The sequence below is a fragment of the Seriola lalandi genome, unplaced genomic scaffold (genome assembly GCF_002814215.2).
Source record: "Seriola lalandi dorsalis isolate HSWRI2012SDOR001 ecotype SW California unplaced genomic scaffold, Sedor1 jcf7180002054591, whole genome shotgun sequence".
Lineage (NCBI taxonomy): Eukaryota > Metazoa > Chordata > Actinopteri > Carangiformes > Carangidae > Seriola > Seriola lalandi.
In genome coordinates this window covers 704,632-720,257 of record NW_019525144.1, presented here as the reverse complement: position 1 = coordinate 720,257, position 15,626 = coordinate 704,632, and the positions used below count along the sequence as shown (strand labels likewise).

At 39.1% G+C, this 15,626-nt stretch overlaps 3 protein-coding genes across 3 annotated transcripts; 1 reads left to right on the top strand and 2 right to left on the bottom strand.

Moving 5' to 3' along the window:
- The first annotated feature begins 134 nt into the window (after positions 1-134).
- emp1a (epithelial membrane protein 1a) lies at positions 135-5,145 on the top strand. Its single transcript, XM_023419167.2, has 5 exons — positions 135-262; positions 1,106-1,196; positions 1,725-1,827; positions 2,136-2,276; positions 3,458-5,145. The coding sequence occupies exons 2-5, from the start codon at positions 1,122-1,124 to the stop codon at positions 3,613-3,615; spliced, it is 477 nt and encodes a 158-aa protein (XP_023274935.1). The 5' UTR covers positions 135-262; positions 1,106-1,121; the 3' UTR covers positions 3,616-5,145.
- Positions 4,811-10,306, bottom strand: f8a (coagulation factor VIII associated). Its single transcript, XM_023419164.2, has 12 exons — positions 10,067-10,306; positions 9,582-9,628; positions 9,355-9,427; positions 8,173-8,332; positions 7,849-7,917; positions 7,610-7,730; positions 7,369-7,461; positions 6,977-7,041; positions 6,473-6,554; positions 6,278-6,324; positions 5,772-5,827; positions 4,811-5,655 (listed from the first exon to the last, which is right to left on the bottom strand). The coding sequence occupies exons 1-12, from the start codon at positions 10,123-10,125 to the stop codon at positions 5,574-5,576; spliced, it is 954 nt and encodes a 317-aa protein (XP_023274932.1). The 5' UTR covers positions 10,126-10,306; the 3' UTR covers positions 4,811-5,573.
- A 238-nt stretch (positions 10,307-10,544) lies between these two features.
- nfam1 (NFAT activating protein with ITAM motif 1) lies at positions 10,545-15,626 on the bottom strand. The gene is made up of 6 exons (XM_023419166.2): positions 15,272-15,626; positions 14,530-14,799; positions 12,479-12,600; positions 11,158-11,280; positions 10,918-11,028; positions 10,545-10,817 (listed from the first exon to the last, which is right to left on the bottom strand). Exons 1-6 carry the CDS (start codon positions 15,351-15,353, stop codon positions 10,755-10,757), a joined length of 771 nt encoding a protein of 256 aa, XP_023274934.1. The 5' UTR covers positions 15,354-15,626; the 3' UTR covers positions 10,545-10,754.

Here is a 15,626-nt window from a genome sequence, read left to right as displayed (position 1 = left end):
ACACAATGTATGGTTTTGGAGACTTTACCCTTTACGCACAGTTTGGAGTTGCGGGGGGGCGGGGGGGGCGGTTTGGTTCGTCTGGACGTTTCACTGAGGAAAAAAAAAATTGAAACTTTATGGGTGGGGCTTTGTAAGGGGAAAGAGAGGGAACGGAGAGGGAAAACAGGGTGATGTGTGTGCTGTGAATTCAAAGCTGGGTGGGTCTACAGTGTTTAACATTCCCAAAAAACTCCCGGGCCGTGCGTTAAAGCGCTTTCAGGTAACGTTTATTCACGTTGTTTACATTTTGTAAAGTTATGCCTTATGGACAATGCACTATATAAAAAAAAAGCTATTGCGCATGACTTATGTGTTTTATTTTTGTTCTGTAGAGTCTAGAAAAGTGAACTTATGCGTAGTTTAGACTTTCAGCAGCGCTTTGAAGGGTTGTACGGATATGACTGAGTGTTTAAAGGACGCATGACTCCAAACTGTAGATTCACACAGAGGCGAATAGTCACCAGCGTTTATATTATATCAGTATATAAGTTGGAGGTGTGTTTACTGTGATTTTCTGTCGTCGTATTCTCGCGCTCTTTTCAAAGTTGTTGACTATAGTACAGGGCCTGTGTGACGGAGCGGCACCCTAACACCGTCTAAACAAACGCGCCTTTCTATGTCGACGGAAACAGTCTAAAGGCGTGAAAATCGAGTCGTTAAGCAAAGGGAGAAGGATTTGTGGGCGCTGCTAATGGGTGACAATTCATTGGAGCTGCCTGATTATAGAAAAATCCGTTTTAAAGAGTAAAGGTTTTAAGGGTGAAAGCATGAATGTCTGAGCAGGAACTTGTGTTGTGTTTGTCATCAGATGTGTGTTATTCAGAAACGTGTCCGCGAGTGTTTCTGGGGCGAGTTTGGACTTGAATGCAACTGCTTTCCTTTCTCAGTCCTTTTTCTTTCTTTTTGAGACAATGTTTATCTGGGACAGATGTGTGTGTGTGTGTGAGAGAGAGAGAGAGAGAGAGAGAATTAATGCTTCCTCGTGTACAAGCCTTTGTTACATAAGCTCGTGCATGGAAAATAAATAATAGTGCGCATCCTTCCGCCTTTCCCCTGTTATCAGTTTTCAGAAGGCCACAATGTTGATGCTGGCTGGAATCGTTGTTCTGCACATTACCACCATCATCCTGCTTCTGGTGGCCACCATTGATAATGTAAGTACACATTACTTTTCTCTTCTTTTCTCATTTACCAAACGGCCGGGCTGAGAGGAAGAGCAGCCGGTTTCCAATGAGTTTATAAACGCCAATTATAGGTTCCCACACTCTTGTTTTCAGAGTAAAAGCAAACACATCAAGCAATATATATTTATGTATGGAAGCTCGGCCCAGCACGCGTTATTACATCACTTGGAAATACCAAGGAGTCAAATGTCAGACTATAATTTAGGGGGTGGGTATTTTGCCACCCACAGTGCTGAAAATGTACATATCTCTACACCCACATGTTCACCAACCCTTACAGTATATATAGTTTAAAAACTGTTACATTACCAGGGGAAACTAAATCGGTTTGTCAACATGCATACATGGGGGGTGTGACAAAAACTTTAAAGGCTTGATGACACACTAAATCTACAAAACCTTATCACTAAATATATTTTTTTAGTAAATGTGACTCAGCTTCTTGTATGTGCGTTGATATCCTCAGCATCTGTGTTTATTCTTTCTCTTTGTCTTCAGGCCTGGGTGATCAATGACTCAATGTCAGCTGGATTGTGGGGCAAGTGGGAGTTGAAAACCAGCTCAGTCTGGCATTACACCAACCTGAAAGACTACCCACAGGGTAAACTCTTACTTTTGTCACAATAGAACTCATATGTTTACTTGATCTGACAAGGGAGTCCAGATGTTAATGATGTAGAAACCGTAAGGATTTTGATCAGGGGTGTGACTGAGACTGTAACTGGTATGATTCTACAATTTGTTCACAAGTTATTATTGATAATTTTATGAACGTTAATGGTATTAATAGAGCAGTTATAATGTAGATATTAAACTTTAGCATCGCTTCATGGTGAACATTGTATTATATCTGTGTTAATGTTGACCCTTCACTGACTGTCTGTGTGTTTTGTTGTTCCGCTGCTGCAGAATATCTCCAGACGGTGCAGGCCACCTCGGTGCTGGCCTGTATTTTTGCCATCCTGGCCTTGTTTGTGTTTGTGGCTCAGCTGTTCACCCTGCCCAAAGGCCAGAGGTTCACCTTCACTGGCGTTTTACAACTAATTGCCTGTAAGTAACCTGGACTCAAATGTCTGACCTGCAGCCGGAAGAAATATTGATTTATTTGCTTGTTTCTCGGAGCTAAGATTTTTTAAGTTTCTATTGAGGACGTGGGCCATTTTTTTTTTCTGAATATTACATTTGACATGAAATCTATTAAAGCTCAGCCCCCAGCACATTGTGTTTAAGATGGATGCAGACACACTCTGGAGACAGTTTTAGGAAAGCTCAGTTTTTTGGCGAGAAAAATGGCATTTTAGTCCAGACAGAGGTTTGAAACAGAGAGAAAAGAATCCATTTTCAATTTAACCTTCTCACATCATATTTCAACAGTCTGCAGGTTTTCAGTTTAAGAAAAAACTGGTTCAACTGGTCAGGTCAGATCTCAGGCTTCAATGGCACAATTGAAAATCTCTGCAGTAAACCAAACAGTAACCGTCAGTGTCTTAGGTGACTATGAATCTTTATTTGTGTTAAAATGTCACACCACGATGGCATTTTCAGAATATGTTGCTCCTGTAAATGTCATGTATGTTTCAGTAACATTTGCAGGTTGAAAAATCTTTGCAGATACTGTCTGGAGTTTTTTTTTAGTAAATGTGCAAATAAGGGGCCGCAATTACTCTTCAGAGGCTGGAGCGAGGCCTCGAAATGTCTTTTTAAAAACACAAGTGTTTTGAGCTCTAGTGCCAATTTGTGATCGGTAACATGGGCAGAATATTATGATGATTATCAGTGCTTGACATTGTCATTAACTTACAATATTCACTAGTTATGTCACATTGATGTGTGTTATTAGCACATCATCTTGTATTTAAAAAATGTTGAGTGTTTTAGATATGCTGTGACAGATTTAGGTAAAACTGAATAATATCGTCATGCGAGACTTTCGTCACATTACAGTTAAATTAAGTGGATTAATTATGGTTTATCAGTGGCACTGCTACTGGTACATGAGAAATGTACACAGAGCAGAAGTAATGGGATTTCGACATGTATTGTCATGAGTTTATATCATCGGAAAATTAGTAAGGTGAAACTGTCATGTTTCTCATTTCACTGTGATCATAGTGGAACCGTTTGCTACACAATCCTTGTTCATGAGCTTTATCTCATAATAGGAAAAGTAATTACTTCGTAATTGCCTTGTCTTGACGCACGTGACAATATTCCCCTCTTCTCTCCTGCAGGCCTGTGTATAATGATAGCAGCCTCGATTTACACGGCTGAGCTTCAAATCAAAGAACAAGGAGGGTACGGACATTCCTATGTCCTGGCCTGGATCTCTTTTGTCTTCACCTTACTCTTAGCAGTTACCTACCTCATCCTGCGGAAGAAGAGCGAGTGAGAGGATAAGAGGAATGAGGGCAGGGGGGGGATCATTTTTCTTTGGATATGGGAAATTAAAGAATGGGATTTGCCTCAAAATTTGTAAAAACCTGAAGACGGTTGATCAACATCTGTAGCTAGGAAAATGGGGAGTCGTATTCAATCACTAACAAGAGCCATTTGTTTTTTCTATTTTGAATGTTATGAATGGGAATAGATCTCATGCTAACATTACATGAAGGGCTGAACTTTATGTGAACAATTTTTAGTCTTAAAATTTCCGTTTGATTAAAGTGAGAAGAGGGCAGAGCAATATTTTATAAAGGGGTAGGGCAGCATGAGGTACAAAATGATGATTGTCATTATGAGGATGGAACCCCTAAAAACCCATTTCATATCATTATGACCATAAAAAATTATTTCCAATGTCTTTTAAAGCTAATTTCATACAAGTTTGAAGAACTCAGTCCACGGCCAGTAGTTTGACATTTTGATAAATACTCTTCCTTGCTTTCTTGGCAAGAATAATGGAGAGGATGAGAGGATCAATACCACACTGAACACTGAGCCAGCACGTTAGCTTAGCTTAGCACAAAGACTGGAAACAGGAGAAAATGAGTAGCTGTGCTGTGTCTAAGGGCAACACTGCCAACTGACACCTTTAAGATCCATTATTTTTTGAGCTTTTAATGAAGACGCCATCTTATTTGTTTGAAGTGTACACATTGTGGTTTTACCGGGTTGCTATGAGCAGAAGTATTAGTGCAATTTTAGAACTGGTCGTGATGGGTAGTTTAGTTGGCTTTGGAGAGAGCCAGGCTAGCTGTTCCCCCCTTTTTTCAGTTTCTATGCCAGGCTTCATATTTACCATACAGACATGAGAGTGGTATTGATTCTCTCATCTAAGGCTCAACAAAATAGCAAATAAGCATATATCCCAAAATGTCACAGTACTGCTTTGGGAATCTTAACATAGTTATTGTGAGAAGGGTAATGCCCTTGTTAAAAGCCCTTTTGAGATGTAGTAGTTGAATATATTTTGTAAGACTAAAGTACTTATCATCCTGTATAATCGTATTGTGAGGCTGACAGCTACTACTGCAGGTTTCCAGAGTCAAGGAAAAAAAATACTGTATCTGAGAAGGTACGGCATGTTGTTAAAACTACAACATTCCTGTTGCGGAACTTGAACAATCAGGAAAGACAAGCCTTAATTTACAGTACAAGTAGTTTTAATCATGTATCATTATTTTACAACTGAAGTATAGTGTATCCTTTTTTATTCTATGTACATTGTAACCATTATATTTTTGTAACATTTTGTATGGAGTGTTTTTTTTTTAATCATGTTTGAATTTAAGTCTGTAGTTGGCTGCTATCCTAAGAAAAGTACATGCAATTTGTACAAGTGAACATAAAGTTAACCAGGGATGGAGGACAATGGTGTTTCATTTCACCATATCACAGAGCTATACAATAGAAAGTTTTGTTTGTAATTACATTGGAATAAAAGCCATATCATTTATTAATAAATCAAATTATAACACAAGGCATTCATGTTTCATCTGTTAAACTGCTGTGAATACAACAAGACCCAAAACAGTCACTATTACATAGTAAATATGTATGAATCGTTCCAGTTTTGTAGCCTTCACTTGAGTAAGAGGAAACATTGTTGAAAATAATTTAAATTTAGTCTTAAGTTAGCATCCTGATAGAAATCTTCACATCAGGGTGATGAAGGACAACCCACAAAACTAGACAATGCTAATAGATTGACTGATTTCTAAATCTGCATGGCTTTGCTTAATAAGGGCAAAGTTTTGTATGTGTTGCGTGCATTTGTCTGAGTGCAAGTTTCAACACCAGAGTTTTGAAAACACTTCTTCAGGCCTTACAACAGACCCAGTCAGAAACAGGAATGTTCCATTATATAAAGTATCGTTCCCAGAGGAAGTGAGTAAAAACTGGACTGTACTAAATGCCTTGGCCAGACGGCGTGATGCGCTCCTGAACCACCAGGTGGAGAAGGTGATTCTGCTCAGCCGTCAGAAGCGGCCTGAGGGGAAGAAACCCGCAAACACATGAAAAATATGGAAAATTAAGCCCCAGAAGCAATGAAAATGCTGCGCAAGTCTCATCATATGATGGAAATTAACATTTTCAAATGCTCACCACAGCTCAGTCTGAAGAGACTTGAGGGACTCTGTGTCTTTCTCCTGACACGCCATCTGCGAAACAGATTTGCTGTTAAAACACTGCACAAATAAAACCATAACCTTGACAAGTTCTCAGAGTCTTGTCGATGTTTATGCTCTCTTTTAACTACTCCAATAACATGGATAGAGCATGCTCATCCAGAACAAGTTGCTTTACAGAATCTTTTTTTTTTTTTTATTAAGGGGATTAAGTCATGAATAAACATCAATCAGCGTCTATTAATATCGCCTGCCTCACACTGAGGGAAACAGGGAAAAGTCTCATCACACACACACACACACTCAAATGCAAACACACACACAACAAATGCTACAAATAGAAAAAATTGGCAAATGAAGACAAACTCCAGCACATTTATCACTGTCATGTGAAGGCCACGAAGACCATGATTTTTCCTGTATGAGTCAGGAAGGATCAGGAAATCCTGTGAACTGTACAAGTATGTGGATGACGAAACTCACCACTACCGACTGCAGGAGGAGGAAAACATTCTCAGGCAGGAAAGTCACTGAAGGAGAGGACAAGTACCATGTTAACATTACTTCAAACAAATCTCACTCACAGTGTTTATAATACAGTTTTGTGAATTGCCAGTCAAAAGAATCTTAACTTTTTTTTTTTTGCTCTAAAATCATTAAATATCGAGGTGTATTTACCTTGGCTGTGAGGGTCAAAGGACTCCCATGCATATCTCTCCAGGGTCTGTGCATGTTCTGGTAACAACTTCTGAGGTGGAGGCTGCACAGGAAAACAGCATGGTCATGTATGTCTTACTCTACAAACTATCCAAATTTTTTTTCCAAGACTTATGTTAAGTAATGTCCAGATGTTGGATAAATAATCAAAACAGTCAAACAATGATAATACTCTTGGCATGCTTAAAATGTAATTGCTCTCCTTTCTGCCAGTTCACCTTTTGACCAACTGATGAATGTTTGACACAAAAAAATTGGCAGACATTCATGTTGCTGTGTATCTGTTGTAAAAGTACTTTGCACAGGGTTCACAGCGTTTCATCAAGACTGCCTATAAAACATTGTCAAAAAATAAAGATTTTAATAAGTGAAGTGAATAATTGCTGAATGGTTTGGTTCATACTTTTTAAAATATGATTTTCCCTCGTTGAGTGTGTATTTTAAGCTTCAGTTACACATACTTACCTCAAGCAGCATCAGCAGCAGTACTCGGGAGATCTCACATGTTGCCACAATGTCCAGAAACGCACCTTGGGAGAATTTTAGGGAAATGAAGACACAGAAGATGAATGACGGGGGACATTATTCAATAGTTTTCCAGTCAGTGTAATCCAATAAAATGCAACAATAATACTAAAATAGACAATGACACAGTGATCCCGGAATCTGTGTCTTAAGTTTGTTTAACCATCCTAGTTTTTTTAATTTCAATTTTATTTTTTGTTTATTTTGTTTTTTGAGATATTGCATGCAGTTCCTTTTTGTGAAATTGTATCACTGAGGATCCATTTAACATATTGTTCAAACATGAGATGATTTTGAACAGGTAGAGTCTGTAGATAAATGCGCAGCCTCACCAACAGGGGTGCTAGTGCCTGGTAGCTGCAGTCCTCTCTCCTGACACATCAGCTGCATCTCTGTGAACACTGACAAAGCACCGTCATAGTCACCTGCAGAAACAAAAGTGACGAGCTTAAACTACAGAAAATCAAGTCATACCAGCTGTATATGCGCATGCAGGTTAAGAAATAAAAACCAAAAAAAAACAACACTGAAATCTCCTTCATAATCACATGTGAATGGATAGACTGAACTCACGGGTGAGAATTTTACACGTGGCTATTTCTCCCATTGACAGCAGCGCTTCAATTGGTGTCTGCGTCTGCAACTCTACAGCCCTCTGATAATGAACAATAGCCTCTCCTGGTCTGTTCATCTCCTATTGAAGACAGAAGAGGAGCTGAGATTAATATGTCATATGAAATACATACACTTGAAGCAAAAATCAAGGTCATTTATGGGACTTCAGACCCTAAAGCTCTGATCCAGAGTTTTACCTTGAGTGCGTTGCCAAGTTCTAGACACAGGCTGGCTGCCATCACAGGCTGGTTCATCTCAATGTACACCTGTAAGCCATTTGTACAGCAGCATTAAAGTACTGTCTCTATAGCAATGTGGTCACAACACAGGAATGTACACCAACATCTATTCTGCACACCCTTAATCTGTTCATATATTCCACAAAAGATTTCCTACAGGATACAAATACTACCAGAATTCACATTTAATGTAGTACTACTTTCATTTTCCAGATATATTCAGAGCACAACTGATGCTTTACACACTGAAAATATCGTCAGAAACTAGGAACCATAGTTTACCTTGATTGCAAAGCTGTAGCAGTTGAGTGCAGCCTGTAGGTGCTCATCGAAGCCAGGGGCCTGCAGGGCTCTGTTCTCCTTCTCAGATGAGAGAAAGAGGCGGGCAGCATCGGTTAATGCCAAGGCCTCACCAGGAGCGTTAAAGAGAGTCTGCTCACACCTGCAGTCAAGACATTCAGGTTGTGTAACAACAACAGATGCACCAGTGAACATGTCAACAGTAAACATGTCATTACTATGAATGATACAAGCTCCCTCTGGACCAATTAGCAACACCTCTGTCACCCTGTGGTGGTTTATGGTGAGGGACAAGAATTACTAGAGAGGAATAATCACTCACTGGACTGGACCTTTTATGAGATTATCTAAATGAATGGTTATTAAATATTTAACATGACAATGTAACAGTCTGATGAGACCAACCCTTGTTTAACCTTGTGTTCAACTTTTTTTATTTTATTTGTTGAGTTCATGATGAGGTTGTTGTGAAACACTCTCAACCCCTTTGACTTTGAGCAAACTATATGGCCAAAAGTAAGTGGAAACCTGAACAATAAACCCATATGTGGTGTGCTGAATATCTTAACCCAGAACCAGTGGCATTAATGAGTTGCTGTAACTGCCTCCACTTCTGTGGGAAAGTTTTCCACAAGATCTTGGAATCTGGCAGCAGGGATCTGGTCCCATATGAGGTTGGCCATTGATGATGGCTGATATGTATGGTCTCGTTTGATATTGTCTCAAAGATGTTCTATGGGGTTGAGGTCAGGGCCTCGAAAATAGCCTAAAGCTATGTCAGAACCGCAAGGAGTAGTGGGTGAAAAGTCCTAAAACAAGCAGAGAAAGTCTCTTAGCTGCTACAAAAAGTGTTTGGAAACTGCGATATCTGCAGAGGGGGAGTGGGATTTACCATATTGACAAGCAGGGTGCCCAAACTTTTGCACATGCCTACTATTTTTTCTTATTTTTTATATTTTTTTCACAAAATAAAGTGTAACAATACATTAACACTGACAAATTTTTAATGCCTGTTTACTGCAGATTTTTGTTTGTTTGTTTTTTTTTACTTATTTTTATCTAAAATAAAAATCTACATAATATGTAATTTGCCCTGGGGTGGCCAAGCTTTTACATACAGTACATGAGTATAACGTTTGCATGAAATGGACCGAGTCCTCTCACCGAGCCATGGCCAGGTTACAGAAGGCAGCATACTGCAAACAGTCCTGCTGCTTTAGCTCCTTGGCTAACTGACCTGAAAGAACACAATGAAAAGCACATGAGAACAAACTGCCAAGACACAGCTTAATGACACACTTTCCCCATTACCACGGCGGAGCAATAAGAGAAAGCCTGAACAGGCACTTTAATTTTGACGCTTAGCAGCAGGTTATGAGACTGGCACTTACCAAACTGCTCACTTGCCTCCGCAACATTGGGCTTCCGCAGAAAACGTCTGCGACAAAGAAATGCAACACTGTCAGCCCTCTAAATGTTTTACAATTAACCTGTTACCATCTTAACATAAATCGAGTTTAGTCAAATCGAGCTGAAGAGAATGAGGCACCGTTGGGCTATATGCTTAGCTAACTAGCACTGACCATGTTTAGCTACATTACCACCATTAACTGTCAAATAGCGTCGTAGCATCTTCTTTACTGCGTCTCATGAGCCTCGACTAAACAATTAAAAACTATGAACATGATATCTGCGTTAACAATTACACTAAATGCGTTAATACACAACGCTGACTTCAAAGATAGGCTAACAGTTAGCTTAGCTTATTAGCGCTGGCTGTATCAACTCATCTGTAACATCAAATACGAGTAATGTAAGGCTAATCCCTGATCTTGTCGCCTCTTTCAAAATGAATAACTGTGATTAATAGCCTTACTTTTTCAGTTTATTTGACACAGCACGGTATCTCGCCAGGAAATCGCCTTCTGCAGCCATTGTCAATGTAGCAAAACAAACCAAAACAAACCAGGAAGTCGAACTGACATCAGCGTTGGCATTGGCTCGTGGAATCCAGACCTCGCAATTTCATTGGTCATCGTACGCAGATATGACGCTTATTCGGGAGGGTGTGCCCACATAAGGAGTCACAGAAAATAGAGAAATCACGTTTTCTAGCCAGAAATCAAACTGAGACAGGTGACAAGGAAAGATTAATTTTTTTCACTTACTGGAGTCATAAACAGCCAGTACAAAATATACAGTAAATTAAACCTCACAACAGTAAATACAGTCGGTAGAATTAGCTCCACTGCAACAAGCCACAACACTATAATGCTGGTTACATGATAATGCAATAATAATCCAACAGTATGGCACACAATAATGTAACACGGATAGAGGCTATTTGGCCTGTATAGTGGGAACTTTTGCTAATAACACCTTTTGTATCTTTATTTTTAAAATTACATGTAACGGAAGTATTTTTACATTGTGGTTTTTACTTATACTTTCTAAAGAATCTAAATATTCTAGCAACTGGTGACAATGAAACAGCAAAGCAAATGGACATGATCTTAGCATCTGATATAAATATCACAGTCTGGATACGTAAATGTATGTATGATTCAAAAGTTCTCATAGACAGACTCAAACACGCCTTCATCTTGGTGTTCTGTGGTTTGCCCCATCTGTGGAGGAAGTAGAACACAGGTGCATGTGTCAAAATGCATGTCATTGTTTCCCACTGATAACAGAAAATGTGACAAAGCGTCTAAAGTTCGCACTGACTGTTTTATGAGGTTTGTTCTTCTTGGCTTTAGCTTTCCCTTGATCTGACTTTCCATTGGCAGCTGAGGGGTCCAGCACATCATAAATGGACCTGGGCCGAGGCTCTAGACTCTGAGAAAATATGAATATGAATATGAACAGATGAATGCAGGGGTGATGGAGGACAAAAATGACATGATGGAATTTCATTCAAGTGAAATGTGCCTGTGTATATACACTGATGAGTAGTATAGTGCTTACCGCATAGAGAGACGGAGCTGTTGTTACATCCACTTTGTCTTCCTTTGTCTCTTTCGCCTTCCTTTCTTCTTTGTTCTGCTTTCGTTTTCCACCCGTTTCGCCACACTGAGTAATCTGCTCTTTCTAAAAACAAGTCAATACATCAGACAGGACGCAACTAACTAACCCAACCCTGACAGAACAGCGGCTGTATTTACCTCACAGTATTGCTTCCTCTTTAGTTTTATGAGTTATATAGAGTTTATTAAATGTATGGATTTCACTACTTGTACCAAATAATCCGGCTGGATGTCAGTGCAGGCCTGTCTCTAGACCTCATCCATTAAAACAACACAAATTGAGAGGATGAGGTAACAGTGAGTGTGTGCTACCTTGTAGAGTCCATGGTTACTGAGAGAGACAAAGTAGTCCCTGTCCTGAAGATAGGACTCTATTTAAGAGTCCAGGCCAGTTTTCCAGTCGATCTAGTTGTATTGTACGGTCAACTGTGACAAAAGGACCAGGGCTGAACTTTCTCCTGAATCAGTGTGTAGATAAATACCATTAAGGAAGCATGCAGTCACAGAACTGCAGTGAGGCTTCAGTTACTCCATGTCAAAACTTTTTCAATTATCTTACTTACAAACGTTTGATTTGAGTTTGTGGTTTGCTAATTTGCTCTTTTTTAGACAAGGCCTGATGACAGCTGAGGAATAGGAGAACTACCTGATGTGAGAGAGCTATTGGCTGCAATAAATGTGTCTCCAGTTAAGAACACCTTTAAAGAAGACTGGAGGGTGAGCATCAGCTGTCCACACTAGAAAACACTGACAACTTCAACTGAAATATGTGCAGGGCTCAACCTGAAAATTCCTTCAGTTCAGTTTAGCATGGAGTATGTTATCTTAAGTAACCTGAGCTCTGAGGCGATCTGATGCTTGAACCAGGAATGATTTTAGACTTCACTTGATGATTATTTTCATAATTGAATATTCTACTAATTCTACTAATTCTTTTCTCGGTTGATTAATTTTTTGGTTTATGAAATGTCAGAAAATAGTGAAATTTTCCTAAATGTTGGGGTGACATCTTGTCCAACCAGATATTACATTTGCTATCACATAAAACAATGCAGTAAATCCTCAGCAGCTGGGACTACAAATAGATGCTAATTAATTTTGTGTGAATTGACGAATTGATAGATCAACTAATCTTTGCTGTAAGCTTCAGAAACTCATGTCCCTCATAACACCACAGTCTGAGTCTGTGATTTAGCAATATCCTTAGTAATGTAAGACATGCTGTTTCTCAACTTCCAGGTCATGAGCAGCTCACGTCTTACCGGATGTCCTCTGAAGACATACACTGATCCGATCACGCTGAAAACCAGCAGCACACCGGTCAAGAAGGCCAGTACGATGAATTCTGTGTAATCCAACATCACAGGTTCTGTGTAGCCGGAATCTGGAAAACACACACTGTTCAGTGTCTGTGCCAGGAATGCACCATAACTGGACAGCAGAGGTAGACTGAGAAATCTCTCATCTGTGAAGCAACTAATCCACTGGCTAAAGATATTTAAGATCAATCAACTTTTTGTACTTTTATTTCATGTATTTCAATCAAATGGATATTTTGTCAGAAATGAGCAAATCTGATCATTTCTTCTGGCATCTGACAGTGTTTCCCAACATGGGGGTTGGGACACTCCATTGAGTGCCAAGATAAATTTACATGGTCACAAAATGATTAAAGGGATGAGAAAGAAAAACATACGTCTCTGTGACACAAAATTATGTTTATTTGTTCGGATTTTTCTCCAGGGGTTTTTCTTGGGAAATACTGGACGCTTGGGTTCACTACTCATGTCCGTACTAACAAGGAGGACCCATGGAGACAAACAAGTTTCACGGCCTGCCCTCCGTGGGCTTGCTGATGCTCACAAAACCACCAATAGTTTGCTCATGAGTAAACATTGTGTAAATAATCAGCCTACAACTTTATCTAACAATTTAATAGACTTTGTGCCAAGCAGCACTTTTGTTTTTTGTTTGTGTCAATAATCTTGGGACCAACACTGTCTCCTGGAATTCATGTTTATATACTAATTTGCAACAGCAAATACGTTCTGTACGAAACATAATTGCGACCTATTTACGTTTCTTATCAACGTCATGAGGAAATGATGTTAATTTACAGGTTTAGCAAGTCACAAATACGTTGATACCGAATGTAGCCTATCAGTAAAATGTTCAGAGACAACATATATGTTTTCTCACAAAATATCCTATTTTCCATTTGTAGCGACTACAGCATTATTAAACTATGGTACGGTTATGTCAGGGCACTCACAGCACTCGCTTAAGATCAGTGAAAGATTGTGGTTTGATTTAATACAGAAAAAGTTCACAGTGACTTCAGACTGAATGTTTATTCAAATCTAACCACAACCACAATCTTGACAGTCATTCGGTTTGTACGATGTGATACCCACCCCAACCACCTCCTGGTGCCTCTGCTATTACTAAATGAAACACTTCATTCATTCAGAAATGCGTTGCCTGTGATCATAATCCAGCCAGCGATTATGTTTCCTACCAAAAAAGTATTTGCTGTTGCAGTTTAGCTGTATAGAAACATCATTTCTAGAACACAGGGTTGCAAGGGACATACAAAAGAGGAATCCAAAAAAACTACAATGATAATCTTCTTCTCCTCCTGCTCTCCTCTTTTGACCTTTTACTTTCCAAAACAGACAATTCGACATTCATGCCCACTTCATGCTGCAATTTCGCAGCTATACGGAGGTGAGAAGGTATAAGCAGGTTTTGAGCTAATCTTTTAGGCTCTCCTTTTTTTTTAACTCAACTTCTGTCACTCCCGGAAAAATGGTCAAAAAGTGTTGTGACCCTAATTTCACCCACCTTCAAGTGTTGCCACTGATCGCAGCCATAAACACTTTTGCCTTCACACGTGGTCGGACGACTCAATGTACAAAACGTACTACAACTTAATCTGCCTGTCCCGCCACTTTTATTTAATTGTTTGGCAAATCGCACCAAATCAGACTTTTCCATTTGCTCCAAAGGCTGGGAACCACTTCTCTGTACAGTTACGTAAAGACTCTACTTGTTTAAGCTATATGATTACACAGTCATTAGTGAGGCCATAGCCAGTGTATTTTTTACTTGAGATAAAGTCTTTTACTGGAAGATCACACCATGTTATCACCTTTAATTTGAAAATCTGAAACAAAAAAAGAGCTGAAGAATTGAATATGTTTCATCTATATCACAATGTCTTTTTAGTTGTAATTCTTTACTGTTACTTCACTGACCTAAAAATCCTTTTCAGTTTCATCTTCCATTCACACTGTCCTCTTTTGTTACTCACCTCTCACTCGAAGAAACCAGTACGCCTTTAATCTTTGATACTGGCAATAGTATTCTCCTGAAACGTTCAGGGGTCCCACATACAATGTCAGTGGAAAAATAGTAGTCTTGCCAGCCGTCGCTTCAATGACACAGTTATATATCATGTTGTGGTGAAGATCGTAGCAGGCCATCATGTCTTCAGTTTGGTTTGCTGGTTTTGTCACGCTACATTTAATTGTGAGCTTTTCATCTGCAAGGGCCACAAAGACTCTGGTTTCCAGGGATAACTCTGTGAGGGGACATAACCTACGGGTCAGTATCAGAGCTGGTACGATTAGTCGATTTATCAATTTGTCGATCAGATGAAGTTGGATCTGCAACAATTTTGATAAACAGATGATTAAGCAAAAACACAACTGTGTGGATTTTCTGTATTTGTCTCTGTCATTATACACCCAGTATCTACACTCAGTATCTGTTTGAAAACAAGCAATTTAAACACTTTACCTTGGATTTTGGGAAACTACTTTTCACTTTTTTTTTTTTTTAACTTTTCTAGACACAAAACTAAACCATAAATAATTGATAATGAAAATGAAAACATAAGTTGCGGTTAATATGAATGTAAAGAAACAAATAGATCTCTGGCTGCAAACAGTTCAAGAATTATACTTTGTAACAGTTAATGAGCACTCGTACAACTTAATACATGTCAGTCAAATATACAGTATGTCAATCTGAACCTAGTTTGGATGGCTTACTTGGTGCATCCATTCCCGAGCAAACAGAAGGGAAGAAGAATATCCAAGTCAGCATGAAGAAAAGTCTTCCAAAAGATTCCATGTTGTTGTTCGGGGGTTTACTGAGGGGTGTTTATCGTCTTCTTCTACAAGTTTGTTCCGTGTATCAACTCAGTGTTTCTCAGTTTGTCCTGGTGCATAAACTATAGTGTTGGGTTTCCTCTTTCTAGCTAAAGCCACTTCCTCAAATCATAAGTTGGCTGTTTTTCTGGACATTCACATGTTGTGGAGACTAAAGAGGCCAGAGCACAAATAAAAAAACACATTTACAAATGTTTGAGTCATGAAATTTAAGATTAAAACCTGAAAACATACA

Bases quoted from the DNA above. Each gene is read 5' to 3' on its own strand.
- emp1a (XM_023419167.2), top strand. From the start codon at position 1,122: ATGTTGATGCTGGCTGGAATCGTTGTTCTGCACATTACCACCATCATC. The intron at 1,197-1,724 runs GTAAGTACACAT...CTTTGTCTTCAG, and splicing joins TGGTGGCCACCATTGATAAT to GCCTGGGTGATCAATGACTC. The intron at 2,277-3,457 runs GTAAGTAACCTG...TCTCTCCTGCAG, and splicing joins CGTTTTACAACTAATTGCCT to GCCTGTGTATAATGATAGCA.
- f8a (XM_023419164.2), bottom strand. From the start codon at position 10,125: ATGGCTGCAGAAGGCGATTTCCTGGCGAGATACCGTGCTGTGTCAAAT. The intron at 8,333-9,354 runs GTGAGAGGACTC...TCTTGACTGCAG, and splicing joins TGTAACCTGGCCATGGCTCG to GTGTGAGCAGACTCTCTTTA. The intron at 6,325-6,472 runs GTAAATACACCT...CCTCTCCTTCAG, and splicing joins CTTTGACCCTCACAGCCAAG to TGACTTTCCTGCCTGAGAAT.
- nfam1 (XM_023419166.2), bottom strand. From the start codon at position 15,353: ATGGAATCTTTTGGAAGACTTTTCTTCATGCTGACTTGGATATTCTTC. The intron at 14,800-15,271 runs GTAAGCCATCCA...GTCCCCTCACAG, and splicing joins CTCGGGAATGGATGCACCAA to AGTTATCCCTGGAAACCAGA. The intron at 10,818-10,917 runs GTCAGTGCGAAC...CTTCCTCCACAG, and splicing joins AGAACAAACCTCATAAAACA to ATGGGGCAAACCACAGAACA.